Raw genomic sequence first — 19,178 nt, 5'->3', positions numbered from 1 at the left:
AGGCAGCTAGGAACAGACTACACGGCGTTACAACCTATGACACCCATCTTCAGCTATACATGTGTTTGTTTTACATGCTGAAATAGTGTGTAACAAGGTTTCTACGTCACTTTAATTGTCACTGCTCCATAGTTTAATGTTCCACAAATGGCGAATGCACCTACGTCATCGTAGGGCTAATATTTATTAACCATTAGCTATATAATGAGGTCAAGTGTTATATAATATCCTTATTGAATTTGGTATACCAAAGAAGCTAGTGAGTCTAATAAAAATGTGCTTAAATGAAACCTGCAGCAAAATTCGAGTAGGTAAATATGTATCTGAGACATTCCTCATCAAGAACGGTCTAAAACAAGGAGATGCTTTGTCTCCCTTGCTCTTTAACTTTGCGCTAGAATATGCCATCAGGAAAGTCCAAGATAGGCAGGAGGGTTTGCAATTGAATGGGACACATCAGCTATTGGCATATGCTGATGATGTTAATTTATTGGGAGACGACATAAATACAATAAAGAGGAACGCAGAAGTTTTACTACAGGCTGGTATACAAGTGGGGCTGGAAGTAAATTCAGAAAAAACTAAGTACATGTTAGTATCTTGTCATCAGAAGACAGGCGGGCAAAATTATCTTAGGGTAGCTAATAAATCCTTTGAAAGGGTTACAGAGTTCAAATATTTGGGAACAACAATAACAAATCAAAATGATACTCGTGAGGAAGTTAGGAGGAGACTAAATTCCGGAAATGCTTGCTACTTCTCAGTCCAAAATATTTTGTCTTCCCGTCTGATTTCTAAGAACCTGAAAATTAAAGTATACTAAACAATAATCTTGCCTGTTGTTTTGTATGGGTGCGAAACATGGTCTCTCACTCAGAGGGAGGAACACAGATTGCAGGTGTTTGAGAACAGGGTGTTGAGGAGGATATTTGGGCCTAAGAGGGAAGACCATGGGACATGGAGAAAACTACATAATGACGAGCTTAAAAACCTGTACTCCTCCCCCAGTATTGTCAGGGTGATTAAGTCGAGAAGAATGAGATGGGCGGGGCATGTAGCGCGCATGGATGGGACAAGAGGTGTGCACCGGGTATTGGTTGGGAAGCGTGAGGGGAAGAGACCGCTGGGGAGACCTAGACTTAGATGGGAGGATAATGTCAGGAGGGATCTATGGGAGATAGGAGTTGAAGGAAACTGGATTTTGTTGGCCCAGGACAGGGTCCGGTGGAGGGCTTTGATTAATTCGGTGATGAACCTTCGGGTTCGGTAAGTCATCTAGTTAGTTAGTTAGTTATATAATGAAGTCACCAGATACAAAAGCAGGTTAAGGACTGTCCAAGTGGGAACTTATAGACTCTTAGGTAGAAGGTAGATCTGAATGGTTGAATATAGGGAGTGCTGAAGTACGCAGGAAACTTAATAATGATTGATAATGCAGTCGAAATCATAGCAACAAAAGAAACTGATAGAAAGGTCATGTAGATGGCAGGACTGAAGAAGGTGACTGGAAACAGCATGGAATTAAAGCCTGGGGAAACGCTGGAAAGATTATTTTGGGGCCTGTACAGGTATCAACTTGCCTAATTCTTGACGACGCTAATAATGTTGATGTTGCTAGAATCAGGATCTTTCACGGCTACTAAATGCATCGGGCGATCAACCTTGTAAATATGTAGTTTGAGTCCATCTTTTTGGAAACTGTCTGTACTTCTGTCATCAGGGTAGTTGCGATGACTGACACTGCTACTAGTTGTGTTTGTACGGACAATTCGCTCTCCGACCCCTGCCGCGAGCGAGCCTGACTCCATCCACTGTCCCCATTGGCTCGCTGATTGCCCCAGAAGTCCATTGCAGTGTTGATGTCCGTAATTGAGTCGGGGGAGGACAAGGGTGCGCACAGTCAGTTCGTTAATATGGTTCCGAGGAAGTAACTCTGTTTCTTCAGAACCCTTTCAGACGTACTACATGGACGTTTACATAAACGTGATAAATAACGTATAATAATATTAACATTTTGGATTTGTAATGACTACATTTTTGTTATTTCTACAGTCACGGTTTAAATGAATTTTTTTTTTAAAGTTTGCCCCAGTTTCTTTCCTCCGAGGCTGTGAGTGGCGTCTCTCGACTTTGAATATCAACTCACTGATGTGTCTGTATACCACACCTCGGGGAGAAAGTTTGACTTAACCATTACTCCTTATTCAAGTCACATGAAAAACTTCGTCTTCTATTTTTACATTATCTTTCTTCGGGTAAATTATATCTGCTGACTGAAACTTGCTGCAATTCACCAGTTTTGATATAGGCGGTGATTGTAATTGTTAAACAAGAAGAACGTTATGGGTCTCGTCTATAACCTTTTGACATCATATTCCCATTTTAAACCGCCACGGTGGTCTAGCGGTTAGAACGCTGGCCTTGTAATCTTGGGGTCTCGGGTTCGATTCCCGGCGGTGCCCGAATTTATAACTTGTGTTGGGCAAGGCCGTGGTCTAGGCAACACGGAGTTTTCCTCCGGGGACTTCCCCGGTTTCTCCGTGGCATCCCAACAATTACTCCATTCACACACAGAAGAAGGCAATGGCAAACCACTTCTGGATCATCTGCCAAGAACGTATATGAACAGGTCCCAGTCCGAGAAAAGGATGGAAGGATCCTGTTCATATGGACCTGTCGTCAGACAGAACACTAATTAATTATTCCCATTTTATTGATTGCAGTGACGAGAAAATTTACTAATAAGAAATTTAATGTTGAAGATGGCTGTCTTCTGAGTTGTAGCTTCGTGTAACCTGGTAGAAGTAAGATTGAAGCTTTCACGGCGACTATAGTGAATTCTTCTCGGGCTACCAGCCATGTAAGGTGGTTTCATAGAGAAAGCAAACGTTTCGAGAACCATCTTCGCCCTCGTCCTCACGTGTTTTCTCCATTAAACCACCTTACACGACTGGTAGCCCGAGAATTCATTATAGTCTGGTAGAAGTTTACCGACGTTTCAGAGATACTTTCTGCCAAACCATACACATTTTAATGTTACTGGATATTCTCTTATCGTTCGTTATTTTATATTTGTTAAAAAATGTTCTCTTACCTTAAGACAAAATGTAACATTTGCATCAGAGCTGAACAGTCTCATGTAACATTCACCAAGTGTGCAATACGTCGTTTAACATCCGATACCATTATTTCAAATAGCAATCGTGACGTGGTGGATGCAAGAGATGCATACGAAGTTTTCGTTGAAGAATCCATTTGGAAGACATTAGGTAAACAGGTTTCGAGTCTGCGTACTATAATGCACTGGCTGAGGTTGGTATGTGTCTACGCCATATCCGATCACTGTTATGAACTGCGGAGTTCAACAACAGATAGTCTGTTGATCACCTGAATAACCATCCCCCCTAGGTTACGGGGTTTGTTTCAAGAGGTTAGTTATAATTTATGTTCAACTGTTAGTTACTCTTAGCTGGTTGTTGGTTAGGTTATAATTATTTGGTTGCTTTCAGCCGTTTGCTTATTGTGTTACCTGGCTGGTTACCTTGGTTAAATTAAGTTTTATGTTTCAGTTTGTTGTTTCGTTATATTGATTGTTTGTTGGTTGTTTTCATTCCGTTGGTTTGTTTGGTTGCATTTGGTTGGACAGTTTATCTTATTTGGATGGATTTAATTAATGGGATAATTTCACTCTCCTGATAATTTGTGTTAAATTAAATTGCTTACTTGTGGTAGGTTTGTTTGCTAATTTCGATTTAACCGATCAGGTGACTGGTTAATTTTAATCGGTTGCATTTACTTGGTGGTTGGTTATTTCATCCACGGTGGTCTAGCGGTCAGAACACTAGCCTTGTAAGCCTGGGGTCCCGGGTTCGATTCCCTGTGGTGCCCGAATTTATAACTTGTGTTGGGCAAGGCCGTGGTCTAGGCATCACGGAGTTTTCCTCCGGCGGCTTCCCCGGTTTCTCCGTGGCATCCCAACAATTACTCCATTCACACACAGAAGAAGGCAATGGCAAATCACTTCTGATCATCTCTGCCAAGAACGTATATGAACAGGTCCCAGTCCGAGAAAAGGATGGAAGGATCCTGTTCATATGGACCTGTCGTCAGACAGAACACTAAATAAATAAATGATGGCCACGGTGGTCTAGCGGTTAGAACGCTGGCCTTGTAATCCTGGGGTCTCGGGTTCGATTCCCGGCGGTGCCCGAATTTATAACTTGTGTTGGGCAAGGCCGTGGTCTAGGCATCACGGAGTTTTCCTCCGGGGGCTTCCCCGGTTTCTCCGTGGCATCCCAACAATTACTCCATTCACACACAGAAGAAGGCAATGGCAAATCACTTCTGATCATCTCTGCCAAGAACGTATATGAACAGGTCCCAGTCCGAGAAAAGGATGGAAGGATCCTGTTCATATGGACCTGTCGTCAGACAGAACACTACAAATAAAAAAAAAATAAGTGTGTTGGGTACTTTCAGTCGGTTCGTTGGCTTGGATATAGTTGACTAGTTAATTTTAGTTGGCCGGATGTAGTTTATGTTTAAATTAAGTTGGTTGGATTTATGGATTGGTTGGCTACTCTCAGCAGGTTTATTGGTTAGAATGTTAGTTGGTTGCTCGAAATTGGTTGGTTTACTGAATTGGTATAGCTAGCTGGATAATTTTAGTTGTTTAATTTTAGTTTATTCATTTTTGTTGGTTGGATTTGATTGATTGTTTATCGAACTTAGATTGTTGATTGATTGGGTTTCATTTACTTGGTTGCTTTAAGTTTGTGGGTTGGGCTTATGATTCCGATTAGCTAATTGGCTGATCTTAGTTGCATATTGTTGACTCTTTAAGGGACCCAACACTTCATGTATCGTGTTTCATATCGTTTTCCAGTTGGGTATGAGTAGTTATGTAAGACGGAATAAGGAGCAGTTTTGAAGGAAATGCTTAGTAGATTCCCCATTCTTATCTCATCGTTACTGTACTAAATATCCTTTCAAAGAGACTGAAATGGCGAGAGATCAGGTTTAGATGTCTTATGCCCTTTGGCTCCCCACCACATTACATCCCGCCTAATTGAGTCTTCTTTTCTTACCTACTTTTACAAAGACGTCTATCTGGTATGATTTACAAAAGGCATTAACAGAAATTTGCCTAAGGGAAAGTTCATTTCATTATCTTTGTTGAAGACACACGACGAAGATGGTTCTATTAAACTGCACCTTCCTTGCAGGTGGAGCGTGATACATCAGTATTAGTTACATTGAGAGATTTCTGAAAACTTTTCTCTGAAGGCAAAGTTGGTCCTGTGCTTCATCATATGATCTGAGGCGTACATTGGCATGAAGGTGAGCTTCACGGATTACATACCCTGTCCAGTAGGTGGAGGGGAGAGTGGTCAGTTTCACGCTCCGTCTGCTGTACCCACGGTGAATCGAATCCCCTATACCAGAGTTTCCCAAAATTTTATACCTTGCGCCCCCTTAAAACATTTCATAAGTTTCACGCCCCCCTTCCAGAACAAGTTCAAGCAAACAGATTTGACATAAAATTTAGCTATGAGTATACATTTTTTATAATTTAATATATATTATTCAATGCATTTAATTTAAAAAACTGTTATAAAATATACGCTCGCTTCGTACCTGGATTAGTGGGATGGATGTGGTTGCTTCTGTGAACATAATTTATCATACCGAGGTTGGAGTTTTGAAATGACGGCTCTAAGGTCGTTTTCCAGGTTCATCGTAGAACGATACTTTGTTTAGATGGCTGCCACTGCTGAACTGCCTCAATCAAGCGAAGGATGTTAAAAATGTTTCTCCATAGTTCGTTAAAAAAGTTTTTCAAACAAACAACAGCCACCCCAGAAAACCACTCGCACCCCCCAGGGGGGCGCGTCCCACACTTTGGGAACTTCTGACCTATACACATTACATGTCAGGTTGCGTTGTCCATGGAGTCTGGTCTGGACGCGGGTTGCAGGGTTTCGAACCCAGATTGTCCAACCCGAAGTTATTTCACCGATTTGCTAACCTGACTTAAGAAACCTCTGAAGATATAGCTAACCTGGCTTAAAGCTGTGAAGATATAGAGAATCCCTATGCTGTTTGAGCAGGCACCAACTAGCGTTTTTCAAGACGAAAGAGAACTAATGTAACATTTCTTAAACATATGAAATTTGTTTTTGATCATATATGCACTTTACGGGCAGTTTTGTTTCATAGCTCAGGGATATTTCTGTACTGTTGGAACCAAACGCCCTGTCATGATACATTTGACCCCTTGATGAACCATTTCACATGCGATTTCTCGAAGTTAGGTTTCGATATTCCCCCACTTTCGTTTAGTGTCCCATGTGGCAGACCAAACTTATTATACAGAATGCCCCTTGATGTAAAATCGATACTTCATCTCCGTTCAATGGAGGTCATTGCAAGTCGAAGATGAAGCGTATTTATTTTGTCTCTTTTCAGTACTGGAGGAGTTACGGACATTTGAAGTTTTTAAGGCAACGACGTCTAGGATCAGAAATGTCGGCCCCGTTATTTTTCAGGGCATCCAGTTCCCTTTTTAAGAGACCAGAATTGCCTAAGAGAAAGTGTGATCACTTGGAACAATTGTGATACATTAATGCGTCAGCAAACATTGCTACACAGAAGATAGTAAACTTGCTTTTTCTTGTAAGATTTGAGGTTTTTACAGCGGTGAGTATGAAGATTTCTGTCTTCTGGGTTGTTGCGCTGTGTAGTCTGGTCGATGTTTACCAACGTTTCAGAGGTCATACTGCCTCCGTCATCAGGGCGATGAGTATGAAGATTTCTGTCTTCTGGGTTGTTGCGCTGTGTAGTCTGGTAGATGTTAACCAACGTTTCAGAGGTCATACTGCCTCCGTCAACAGGGCGGTGAGTATGAAGATTTCTGTCTTCTGGGTTGTTGCGCTGTGTAGTCTGGTCGATGTTAACCAACGTTTCGGAGGTCATACGGCCTCCGTCATCAGGGTGATGAGTATGAAAATTTCCGTCTTCTGGGTTGTTGCACTGTGTAGTCTGGTCGATGTTAACCAACGTTTCAGAGGTCATACTGCCTCCGTCATCAGGGCGATGAGTATGAAGATGTCTGTCTTCTGGGTTGTTGCGCTGTGTAGTCTGGTCGATGTTAACCAACGTTTCAGAGGTCATACTGCCTCCGTCATCAGGGCGATGAGTATGAAGATTTCTGTCTTCTGGGTTGTTGCGCTGTGTAGTCTGGTCGATGTTTACCAACGTTTCAGAGGTCATACTGCCTCCGTCATCAGGGCGATGAGTATGAAGATTTCTGTCTTCTGGGTTGTTGCGCTGTGTAGTCTGGTCGATGTTTACCAACGTTTCAGAGGTCATACTGCCTCCGTCATCAGGGCGATGACTATGAAGATTTCTGTCTTCTGGGTTGTTGCGCTGTGTAGTCTGGTCGATGTTTACCAACGTTTCAGAGGTCATACTGCCTCCGTCATCAGGGCGATGAGTATGAAGATTTCTGTCTTCTGGGTTGTTGCGCTGTGTAGTCTGGTCGATGTTAACCAACGTTTCAGAGGTCATACTGCCTCCGTCATCAGGGCGATGAGTATTAAGATTTCTGTGTTCTGGGTTGTTGCGCTGTGTAGTCTGGTCGATGTTAACCAACGTTTCAGAGGTCATACTGCCTCCGTCTTCAGGGCGATGAATCTACCAGACTACACAGCGCAACAACCCAGAAGACAGAAATCTTCTTTTTCTTATTATTTCCATCAACAGCCACAACTTAAAATATCCATAACTCCTCAGTATCTGAGAAGTGGCAAAGTGTTTGCTCTTTTTTAAAGTTTTAATAATGACTTTTCCTGCCGTCAGTTACGGAAGTATCGGCTTTATATTTTGGAGTAGTCTGTTTACCTTATTCAAGAAGCTAAACATTTTGAATAGTGCTGGAGTCTCTTGTTGGGCCAGTTTCATTACTAAGACGTTATTTTCTGATTTAAATTGCAATTAACAATTAAATATCCGAATGATTAGCTTAATATGTCATAAGATGGCAGGACAGGTTCCATATTTTTGTTGTCATACGCCATACATACTTATCTTCCCCATTATCCCCAAAATACGTTCCGTATTAGAAATGAGACTGGCAAATGTTGGATACTATATGTTAGAATCCTATTCGAGACCAGTCTGATGCTGCCAGTTGATACATAGTGTGCACAACCCTGCTCAAACCACTTTTGCCTGTCCTCCGTTGTAGACAGTTAAACGTACTGTTAATCTGCATCAAGTGACAACATTAAAATGTGTTGGGCCTGCAGCCATTAAGTTTTACGGTGCTGCCTTTATTGATATAAGTACAGTTTTCATTTTTCTGACAGATCGACAATCAGTTCCAAGTTTCATCGAGTTTTACAACAGTTTTATGTTAATAAATGATTTATTCTCCTTAAGTGAAACCAAGTGGGCTCTTTCACTTGGTAAAGATGATTTGTCCACTCAATAGTGATCCAATGTCGTGTAATGGAGGGAGTGTTTTTTCTTTGAGGTTTCGGATTGCTACAGACTTATAAAACTCTTTTTTTAAGATTCGTGTAATACACTGAGTTTAATTACTGTCGCTGTTGATGACGTTGCAACCTCAGTTATGTGTTCTTTTCAAGGATAACCAAGCATTGAGTGTGAGATTCGTTTCTTTGTATTCGTTTATATGATCCCTACCATTTTTTCTACGATGATTATATGTTTATAAGAGAGATATTGAGCTGTTTAATGGTGTTCATTCACAAGGGTAGGTACTGCTTATTAGTAACTGCTACTTATTTATTACAACTATTCTGGCTGACATCGAACTGGGTATCTCGACATTGCAATTCAGACGAGAACCCCTGTGTAAACTCTCGTCGTTGTTGCAAAATTCTCTACCGGTTTCAAATTTATATTCATCAGACGTGTACCTCTATACTAACCCATTCGGTCATCTTTTTCACGGCTTGGAAACCCGTACCAAGCTTTGATTGATGAATGAGAGATAAAATTTTGTAATCAAATTGCATTTCGGTGCTGGGATTGGTTTTGTGCAAGGAATTAAAGTTAGAAAGGATCATTGTAATACTTGTATGGTTCGGTCAGCTATTTCCCGTGATGATTGACAGTTCTCAGTGTTGTGTAACATAATTCACCGTCGTTTTGAACTGTGGTTGGTTGCGCCGCACGCATAATTAGGTCCTCCGCAACACATAAACCAGCTCATTACGTCGTTATTTACAACCCATGTTTTTCAGTACACACCATGTCTTTCACATTGTGGTTTCCGAATGTTTTGGTTCAATAAATTTCACCTTGGTTTTGCACCTCGTGGTTTTCTAAAGAGAGAACGTTAAAGGCCACAGTAATTTTCAACGTACTAAGCTCGACAGGATATAATGTTACCGTGGTCTTATATTCTGCATAAAAATGCTGAATATTTTCCCCGAGACATTTTCAGGAATTACTTAAGACTATTCTGTTGTATTATACTAACGTTTTCGTATACAGACCTTACATCGGACACGAACCTCAGTCAATTCCACTCTTTTTAGTTCTCACAACTAATTTCTGTAAGATCCTTTATAATACCGTCGTTCCATTTCCTCGGTCTTCTTAGCACTGTGAGAGGTTTCCTCATAAAATTGCTGTATGTATTTATTTTTTCCATTAAAAGTACATATTCGACTCATTGTAGCATCCATTATTTCACAGCCCGAGCCGCAATGTGATATACTGTATATGAATGACGATGATGGATGTAGCAAGGACCTTAGAGACGTCGGTAAACTTCTGGCACATTAGACGGCGCAACAACCTAGAAGACCAGCCATCTTCGTACGCACCGCCGTGAGAACCTAAATTTCTACATGTGTGACGAAGTTCACCGTTGTGTAAGCTTGCAGCCTGTACGAAGTTATCCGGTTGATACCTCCTAAATCGTAGAGCCCACTGGCCCGTTCTGTCCCCATTGGAATGGTCACTGTACTCTCCATCGTGCTTTGGGTTTTCCTACAGGTCTTATGCTTCCAGAAGAGTTTTTAACGACCTTTAGAATACGAAACTTCATTAACAGTGTAAATACTAGGAGATACTTTAAGTTATTACCGATACATGTAAGTTAGTGCAGTGCCAAGACACAAAAGACGTAGTTTTTAATATAATACCTTGCCACCAAGTTCAGATTCTGAAAACGAAGAATATGACACCATGTCTCATATAACGTAACTGCCATGGGGTAGTGCGTAATCGCTTTATGCATAAAAATGTAGCCCCAGATGGTTTCCCAGAGATTATACCGCCGTAGACACATCGCTTCATGCATTGTAACTTTCTTCATGTTGTTTCCTAGCAACCTACAGGTATACAGGACGGAAAACTTGGCAAACAGAATGAGTTTATATTAAAGGAGAAGATATGAATCTTTGTAGTTATCTTCCGGTAAAGAATGGCTGGTTAATAAAAATTATGAACTTCTCATCTTCACATAAAAATTTCGTGTTTCTTTATGAAGTAAGCCGGTATTATCGATAGTTGCCACCGCCTTTGCATACAAAAGCTGAAAACATAGTTCGGTTTCTTCTACTGTTCGCGACTGTAATCTTGAGACTTGCGGGGCGAGGAAGTGGGGTGAAGGAGGAAAGACAGGGTCTGCCTTTACCGCTAAGGACTTCCTGAATTCCTTGCAAGTCTCAAGATTACAGTCGCGGACAGTAGGCTTCCTTCAAGAGATGGTGCTACAAGCTTTAATGTCTGCATAAATGCTATTCCCATTAGTTTTTACTTTGAACAACGTGTTCTAAGCGGAAACATGGGTATGATTCCAAAAGATTCCGTTAAAAACAGGTTTTATTCCGCTTTAAATTAATATATTTTTGAAACGTTAGGAATAATTCGCTGTAAGCGTAATAACAAATCGTGAATGCTGAAAATTGTATCGTCACCATTCGATTTCAGAATAATGCAGTGTTGAATGCGTTATGTTTTGTTATTTCTTTCTGGTGGCGACAGAACATAAGTCAAAGTGTAAGCATGACGCGAAAATTCTTTGTGTACGTTAGACTTTGACTTTCGAAGTTTGCTTGTGGCGCCATTGATGTCATTTTTCTGGAATTGTTGACGTTTGAGTTTGGGAGTATCTGTCTGGATGATGTCATCGTGGAGGATTCCCCATCGGTTGAAGTTTCCATTGCGGAGAATCTCCAGGTAACTGTGTTGACCAATGCAACCTGGGGATTTCCCAGCTATTGAATTACTTTCGCAGGTGTAAAATATCCGTTAGTTGTGTCCGATCTTAACCAAGATTGAATGTGTCGACATGCTTTATTAAAATTTTCAGTGACAGATTTGATAAAAATCCTTTCAGCAATCGTCGAGTTATTCCATGGTGACATTTGGGTTGAAGCTAATAATTTCGGATTTGCAAAGTTTAGTCGCTAACATGCCCTTCAGCTGACTTCAAGTTTCTTGTAGTAAAACGTCTGCGTTCTCTGTTCCAGTAATACGATGAACAACCCCGTGAACAACATGACCAACAACACCAGTGGCACTGGCGGCGTCAATAACTCTGAACAACCCGACCCAGACTTCATCAAGATGTTCGTGGGTCAGATCCCGCGGTCCATGGACGAGAACGACCTTCGTAAGATGTTCGAGGAGTTTGGCCGTGTGCACCAGATTAACGTTCTGAGGGACAAGGTTACAGGCCAGAGTAAAGGTAGGACCCAAGTAACATATATCTGATCGTTTAGTCCTGTCTCTCAGTGTTTCCAACAGAACGCATTTATTTATCCATAAATTTTGAACAAAATGTGTCAGTTGATGAAATACTCTCGGGATACAGGCCCCGTCAGGATGGCTGAACGGTGAACAAACCATATCTTCTGCCACAGTTTGTAGAACCATCTCTTTTTCCATCAGTTAGAGCACAACAAACGAAAGGACTGGTTACCCAGCAACCCTGATGATGAGAACAGATAGTTCTGGAAACGTTGGCAGAAGATTTGGTTTGTTCACCGTTCAGCCATCTCGACGTGGCTTGTACCCCGAGAGTATTTCATCAACTTCAGTCGCCGCGAAACCTTTCCTATGCCACACATAATTACCTTTTCTTGTATATATTCTTTTGGCATTAGTTCTATGTTAGATCAAGGGATATCCCAAATTTTCACACTAAACATGGACTGCCTGAGTGTGGTATGGTAAATCGCCGCCTCTAACCATCTAAAATTAAGATAGATCACTGATTGTAAGAGCAGGTGCCTTCGATTTCCGAGTGGTGAAGTCTGCGCATATGTAGACTGACCGCCATAGTACAACAGGCACCGTGTTTCATATCTTAACGTGATCAGTTGACCTGTCCGAGGGGTCATGCAGTACACGCGCACAGCTGAACTTAGCATAAATTGCCGTGAAAGGGAGAACCTGGCGGTAAACGAACCGTGAAGTGATGAAGTACCGTCAGACCATCTCATGCACCCACAGAAATAATGCGTGCGATGATAATGCTACAAGCACACGGGGAATTCCCTTGGAGGCAATTGTGCAAAGTGCTTGGACTTTTATGCGTCGACAGAAGAGCTTTTCGACCAGTCTCCTGTGATTCCGTACGTGATTTTTGCTGCCTCGTAAATTATGTAAGAAGGCATCTATCTATCCCTACCCGTATAAATATCCCGTCTGGATTTAGTTACACATAGGAGGATTTTAGTACATTTGTTCTGGATGTCTTCCCTGTTCTAAAGAAAGGAGTATATTACAATTGTAAAGAAAATTTATTCTGTTTGTTCTGTTTTATATCGGCTAGAAACAAAATAATAGCTACTTACTTTCACTGGATACAAAGAAGAAAGAGGGGATAAATTAAAGCAAAGAAGAAAGAAAAGAAATTTGGGTACAGCGAAGGAGATAAATGTTTAGGTAAAGACAGCTGTCTTCTGGGTTGTTTCTCCGTGTAGGAAATGTTCTTACCTCGTTCCTTGTTAGCGCCATCTGACCTATCCTCATTAAGATGACTGCTGTCAGCATCTATAATATTATTTTTCTTTATATATGCCTTATCTTCGATATGATCTTTAACTTAAGTGTTCTCTCTAAAATTTCTATGTGTGTCTCACAGTCTAAGGCTAAGTTTTTTATAGTCAGGAAGATTAAAACTTGTTCCTTCTTTATCCGGATGATCCAGGAAGACACAGAAGACAGAAATCTTCATTTTTTTATTAGGTTTTCACAGGTGGTGTTGCTGCATGGAGTCAGTGGCAAAGATAATATCGGCCCTACTGGAAGTCGAACTCTGACCGTCCTTTTGGAATTAAATCGGCGGAGTTGTTGTTAACTTGCTCCTCTCGGCGTTGCCTGTTCCAGGGTCGCTGAGCCCTGTTAGGTTATAGAACTGTTCTGTTGGAGTAATTACCCATTCCGTCACGAGTTGTTAGGGGTTTGCAAGGGCCTTACCCGGGCCTGGTAGCACAGATAATATTGGAGGCCCGGCCGATTTCGGTCCTGGTTAAAGTGGTTGCAATCGAACATAAAATAAAACATTTCGGGCTTTCTCCGGGGGGACCCCCACCCCACCCCCCCACCCCCCCCGCCGAAGTAGTGGTTTGTAGTTGCGATAATGTGCTCGTGACATACAAGCTCTGGAAACAGATATCACCGACTGATATTATCCGGGTTTTTTGTAGTTGCACCTACCAGAAACTGTTACAGGTATCACATAAGAAACTTGACATTCAATGTATTTTTATCTTTGCTTAACGCCAAAATAATCTCAGATGTTCTCAGAACGTCTTTAAATAATTCATTCAAAGATTACTGTTATGTATGCTTTAAAACATATATTAATAATAACGATAATCAGATTGTAAATATATCGGTCTTTATTCGCGCTGGGATAAAATTAAATCGGGTGTATGTGGGGTACGGACAAAATATTTTGAGATAAACTTCGGGTTTAGGCTTAACCAGTTGAAATGGTCCTCGTGACGGGTAAAATTATAAAATGTCGGCCCGTGCAGACCTCTACAAGATATGTCATACCCGCACGTGCTACATACACAGCTCATCTTATAAATAGAAACAAACGATTGTTGGCCATAATTGCAATGCGTAGAGTATGATTGAAGGAGGGAAAGTTGAGGGTTCAAGGTTGGCGAAGCTAATGACGAAATGTCTGGTACTGCTGATGGTAATCGGTGTGTGTTGAAATTGAATACACTCACATGTATATTAGGTATGAGGGTGGTTGTGAAATAGATATTTCACCACGTTTATTCTCCTGTATTTTTCACACAGAATTCTCATCACTTTTCTCTTAAACGAAACTGTGTATTTTTGCTGGCGTATTGAATTATCCCTTTTAATATGCTGAGTTGGCTTTTTGGATGAATGGAGTTGCGTTATTTAACACAGCTACTTAGTTTTTAAAAAGCTTTTAATTTCCTAGCCGTATTTTCTAAAAATTGGTGTTTTAATATATTTATGACGTATTTCAAACCTTGTTAATCGACTGAGAGCAAGCACTTAAAAAGTAAATTGACTTTTATGTACATCTTTCCTCGACGAGAAATCTCGTGTATTTGTGCATTGTAGCATAATGTGGTTGCATGAGTGTCGATATTTCGACTAACTAAGAGCAGGAGTTTCGGGTTTTTTCATAAAACGTTTGAATTTGTAGAGGAACTATAAATACGTAGAGGAACTTATGTTCGCGTGAGAAGCAGACGTTATGAACGAAACAAGTTCGATGCCACGAACAAAATTGATGGCTCAGGAACTGTACCCACTTCTGATCAAAATAACGTTTGTGTGTAATAATTTCATCTAAAAAAGTGCGTCCCCCAGAATTAACTAACGTTGTTAATTCAAATTATCCGTTGAGTTTCTTCTGTTCAATGATTTTGTCAGTTTTTGTTGATATTACGCACACACAAACCAAGACATGTTTGCTACAAGCCTACAAAATCTAGCACTGAAGAAGTTAGTTCGCCCGTGTGTATGCAGAATAGCTAACCGGAAAAAGACAAATTCATTTTGATTTAATTAACTTGTCATGGTGGTCTAGCGGTTAGAACGCTGGCCTTGTAATCCTGGGGTCTAGGGTTCGATTCCCGGCGGTACCCGAATTTATAACTTGTGTTAGGCAAGGCCGTGGTCTAGGCAACACGGAGTTTTCCTCCGGGGGCTTCCCCGGTTCCTCCGTGGCATCCCAACAATTACTCCATTCACACACAGAAGAAGGCAATGGCAAACCACTTCTGGATCATCTGCGAAGAACGTATATGAACAGGTCCCAGTCCGAGAAAAGGATGGAAGGATCCTGTTCATATGGACCTGTCGTCAGACAGAACACTTTAAAAAATAAAGAAAATGTTATATCGTCAGTTGGCCTGTGTAATTGAAACTTTTCAAGTTTCCTGTTAAGGGCTGTGGTAAAATACACTACTGGGACATGAGAATTGAGTGATAGATAAAGGTCAGACTAATATAAGCGGCATAAATGAGACGTTAAACTAATTCTGATGAGGACAGGAAGGACGCGTGATGTGAAAAATTACGAGGCGTTTTGAAAAATTCTGATAAGACCGAAAACGTTTTTATCTGACTTTGAACTGTGCTAATCGTAATGATTATAGGAATATGCGTACCTAAGCGTCGATTTTCTCGTACTTTGTTTAGTAATTTACGGGATGTCGTCTCTGAAATAAATGATAGGTCATGTAGTGTCGAATTGAAGGGACGAATATGATAGCGGCATTTGCCAGTTCATATTACCACCCTGGACGTTTCTTGGACGATCTGAGAAGAGCTCTAAATATGATGAAAGAATGTATTATTTTATCTTTCCAATCTTACTTATAACTATATGGGCATACAATTTTCTTAACTTTTTTTTCAGGTTACAAGTAATTATTTGAAATTAATTTTGTCTTTTAAAATTTTGTTAATATTTATAGTTACAGAATATGCTTAATATGACTTCAAAAACTTTGTTAATAGTCGCGAGGTCTGATTAGGCATACATTTCTTTTGAAAGATCTTGTTAATAATTATTGGGCCAGGTTAAGATTAATGCCCTTCTTCCTTAACCTTAATAATTATAGAGTAAGATTTAAAAATTATGTTAATAGATAAAGGGACGAATGTATTTATTATACGGTCTGTATATTTGCTAGAAAAATCTTGTTCATCATATAAACAGATGAAGCATAACACATTTTTTTTTATTAAAAATTGTGTTCATGATTTTGGAAACAGATTAAGTAGGCATGATTTATTTTTTCTGTAAGAATCATTGCACCTGTTAATTCGCCGATGCTAGAGCAAAGACATAGACCGGTGCCATGTAAGTTAGGAAACAAACAGAAACTGTGTCTTCTTTAAACAGTGGTTCCGGTGTCGATTTTTAAGAAAAGCTTATTAAATTATTATTAAGATGAAGCGGGTAATTACGTTATGCGATCTAGACACGAAGTTAAAGTCGTAGTGCTATTTTGTAAATTACAGATCTTCGCGCCAAAGCGTAAATAATTTTTCAGTCGTAATATTTGAACATATAACATGGATCTTTAGAACTGCTTACTAATGTACCAGGAGGAAACCAAATTTTTCCATAGAGCTTCTCGGAACATTATATACATTTTTGTTTGGAAGCCGTGGTGGTACCTTAAATATGTGTGGCCAATCGCTGTGAACTTCACTTGAAATCGGACTATTTAATTGGCTGTGGCTGTTAACTGCTAATCCTGGTAGAATACACTCATGTTGTAGTTACGCTGAGATTCCGCCATTGCGGAAATGGCAAACAGTGCTCTAACGGAAATTTGTTTGCTAGGATATTGAAGATTATTGTTCATTTAGGCATCTTTCTTGCTGCTGTTTCTAAAAATATAATTTTGGCTAAAGTGGGACAGATTGAAGCCTCTCCGTGTATGCAGTATTCGTATGTACAGAATCGTTCAACGCGCTGTTCGAAAAGGGAAGGAAGGAAGTAAGCAGGAAGACGCGGGAGAGAGGTAGAGAAAGGGAAATGTGTTCAGCTCAGTAACGTTGTAGTGTTTATGTGAATTTTTATCTTTTGAATCATTATGTGTATTGAGCGGTGTATTTCTGTTAATAGAAATTTGTTTGAAACGGAAACAGGTATCGAGGTTTCCGTTGAAAGATGATGTGCCTGTGTTTTGAGGCGAATTCAGTTATGAAATGAAACCCTCCTTATGCCTAGCACGGAATTTTGCATCATTTAGTGCTTGAAGGGGCTATGTGCGTATCGATGATACAGTATTTGGGTTAGCTTCGTTTATCTTGTCTCTTTATTATTTAGTAAAATAATCCCGGCACGTTACATTTTACATTTCACACTGAATTTTTTTGTTTTCCGAGCAGGTGGTAATTCTCAGTTGCTTGTTTTCGGGTAGTATTATTCATCTCGGTCAGAATTCCGTTTTTTTATAATTTAGAGGTTTCGTGCTTTATTTTGTTTATCGAATAGAATATCAAAACTGCTACTTATTTTCCAGTTTCTTACTTCATAATGTTCCCTTCTCAGTGCACGTTATACCTCTGGCGTTCAAAACGGCGTTTAATAACGTAAATTTCAAACTGATATTGTCTCTGATTCAAAGGTTACACAAGAGGGAAAGTGGAAATTAGGATGGAGGCGATATGTCCCTCCGAAACGTTGGTACAAATCTACAAATGTTTACCAGACTTCACCACCCAGAAGGCCACCATCGACACTTTCACCCCCGGGATGACCTCAGATCTCTGTTTTAACTTTACCTCTCCTCTACTTTGTTGATACGCTTTCTGAGAAGTGATAATACTCATTTAACATCGCTGTTACGTTTATAGAGAACTACAGCAAACTGTGACCAGGTTTTTGTAATCGAATGCGTGCAGATTTGTGCAGTTTGTTGAAGGACTAAAGGTTATGACGATCAATGAACTACTCTTAGGGAAGTTTACGTTGGCGATGGAAAATTTTAGTTGAGGTTTGAGAAGTGTTGGTCGTTCGATTTCTGTGAGAACTGCAACTTTAAGGAGGTTATGCACGTCGATCTGCATATCAGTGGCTACCGAATAATCATTATTGATTGAATTGTATCTGAAATGAACATGTCATAGGAAGATAGGTGTAAGATTGGCTAAAGATTAAGCGAAACAAATTGTGATGGAGTCAGCAAATCTGTGATAAGAAAAATGTAACTACCAGAAACCTAAGGGAAAAATTTCGTATATTCATGCAGTTCTGCCACATTTATTTTCGGTGCTTACTTTTCATATTTTTGCAAACTTTGTCGTTCTTCAGATATAGAATTCCAATTTGACGTAACATAGGCTGCATTAATTTAAGCAGATAATTCCGTCGCCTGAGCGCTGATGGTAATCAAATATGGTATTACTGGTGCTGTGCAAAAGATAAAGGGGTTGAGAAACGTCCGTCATTTTGTTATGCACGTATCAGTTTTCAATCTGTAGAAACGCTTGTTATAATATAAATTTAGAAAATCAGTTGTATCGTTACTCTTGATCTGTAATCTTGACAGGAACTGAATATACACGGAACAGATAATAATTTTTCACGTCGTGAAAAACAATTCGCTTCCAACGCAGGGCGACAGACGGAGGCAGGAAAAGTAACATTTTACGTCTTTAAATTGAATAAAAATGTTGTTAAAGGGAACAGTGCTGGCAGAAGATGGCGTCACCGCTACTAACTGAAGTAGACGAAGCACGAGATGTCTAGCAGTTTGATGCCTTGATTCACTGGTAATGGTTAAGGTGGATTCGAGGATATTATCATTAAAACTCGTCGTTGTTGGAGCGTGACGCCATTCACAGGGACTTCGCCCCATATTACCGTTCAGCCCTCACTAGCTGTCTTTCGAGCCGTGGCATTTTTTTCTCTGTGTGTTTCTTTCAATGGGGTGAGCTCATATACTAGAACCAGATCTCCTTCTCGTTGACATGAAAGATGGAGTACTCTGGTTTGCTCTTCAAGTAAATGGTGTGTGTTTTGGGGGGCTATTAGTTTCCATTGGACTTTATCCAATTACGGTTCCTACAACAGATTCGTTTCTGAATGCTGTGTACTGAAATGGTCTAAATACACTGTGACCCAGCACAATTCACGAAGCAAGAAAGTTTAGATGAGTTGGATAAAT

General features: G+C 40.3%; 1 protein-coding gene across 22 annotated transcripts in view; it reads left to right on the top strand.

Annotated features, from left to right (window-relative positions):
- LOC110831748 (CUGBP Elav-like family member 1) overlaps positions 1 to 19,178 on the top strand; it is a 1,322,428-nt gene that overhangs the window by 806,718 nt on the left and 496,532 nt on the right. For all 22 annotated transcript variants that reach the window (XM_087351842.1, XM_087351829.1, XM_087351836.1 and 19 more), the window contains one exon: positions 11,514 to 11,731. In XM_087351842.1, coding sequence (XP_087207968.1) covers positions 11,514 to 11,731 — 218 coding nt within the window. The remainder of the gene's footprint in view (positions 1 to 11,513; positions 11,732 to 19,178) is intronic.

The sequence above is a fragment of the Zootermopsis nevadensis genome, unplaced genomic scaffold (genome assembly GCF_977971745.1).
Source record: "Zootermopsis nevadensis isolate Lab colony 2312 unplaced genomic scaffold, Znev_1.0 Znev_ptg000020l, whole genome shotgun sequence".
NCBI lineage: Eukaryota > Metazoa > Arthropoda > Insecta > Blattodea > Termopsidae > Zootermopsis > Zootermopsis nevadensis.
The sequence above is the reverse complement of the archived record's forward strand: the minus strand, read 5'-3'. Positions and strand labels throughout refer to the sequence as shown.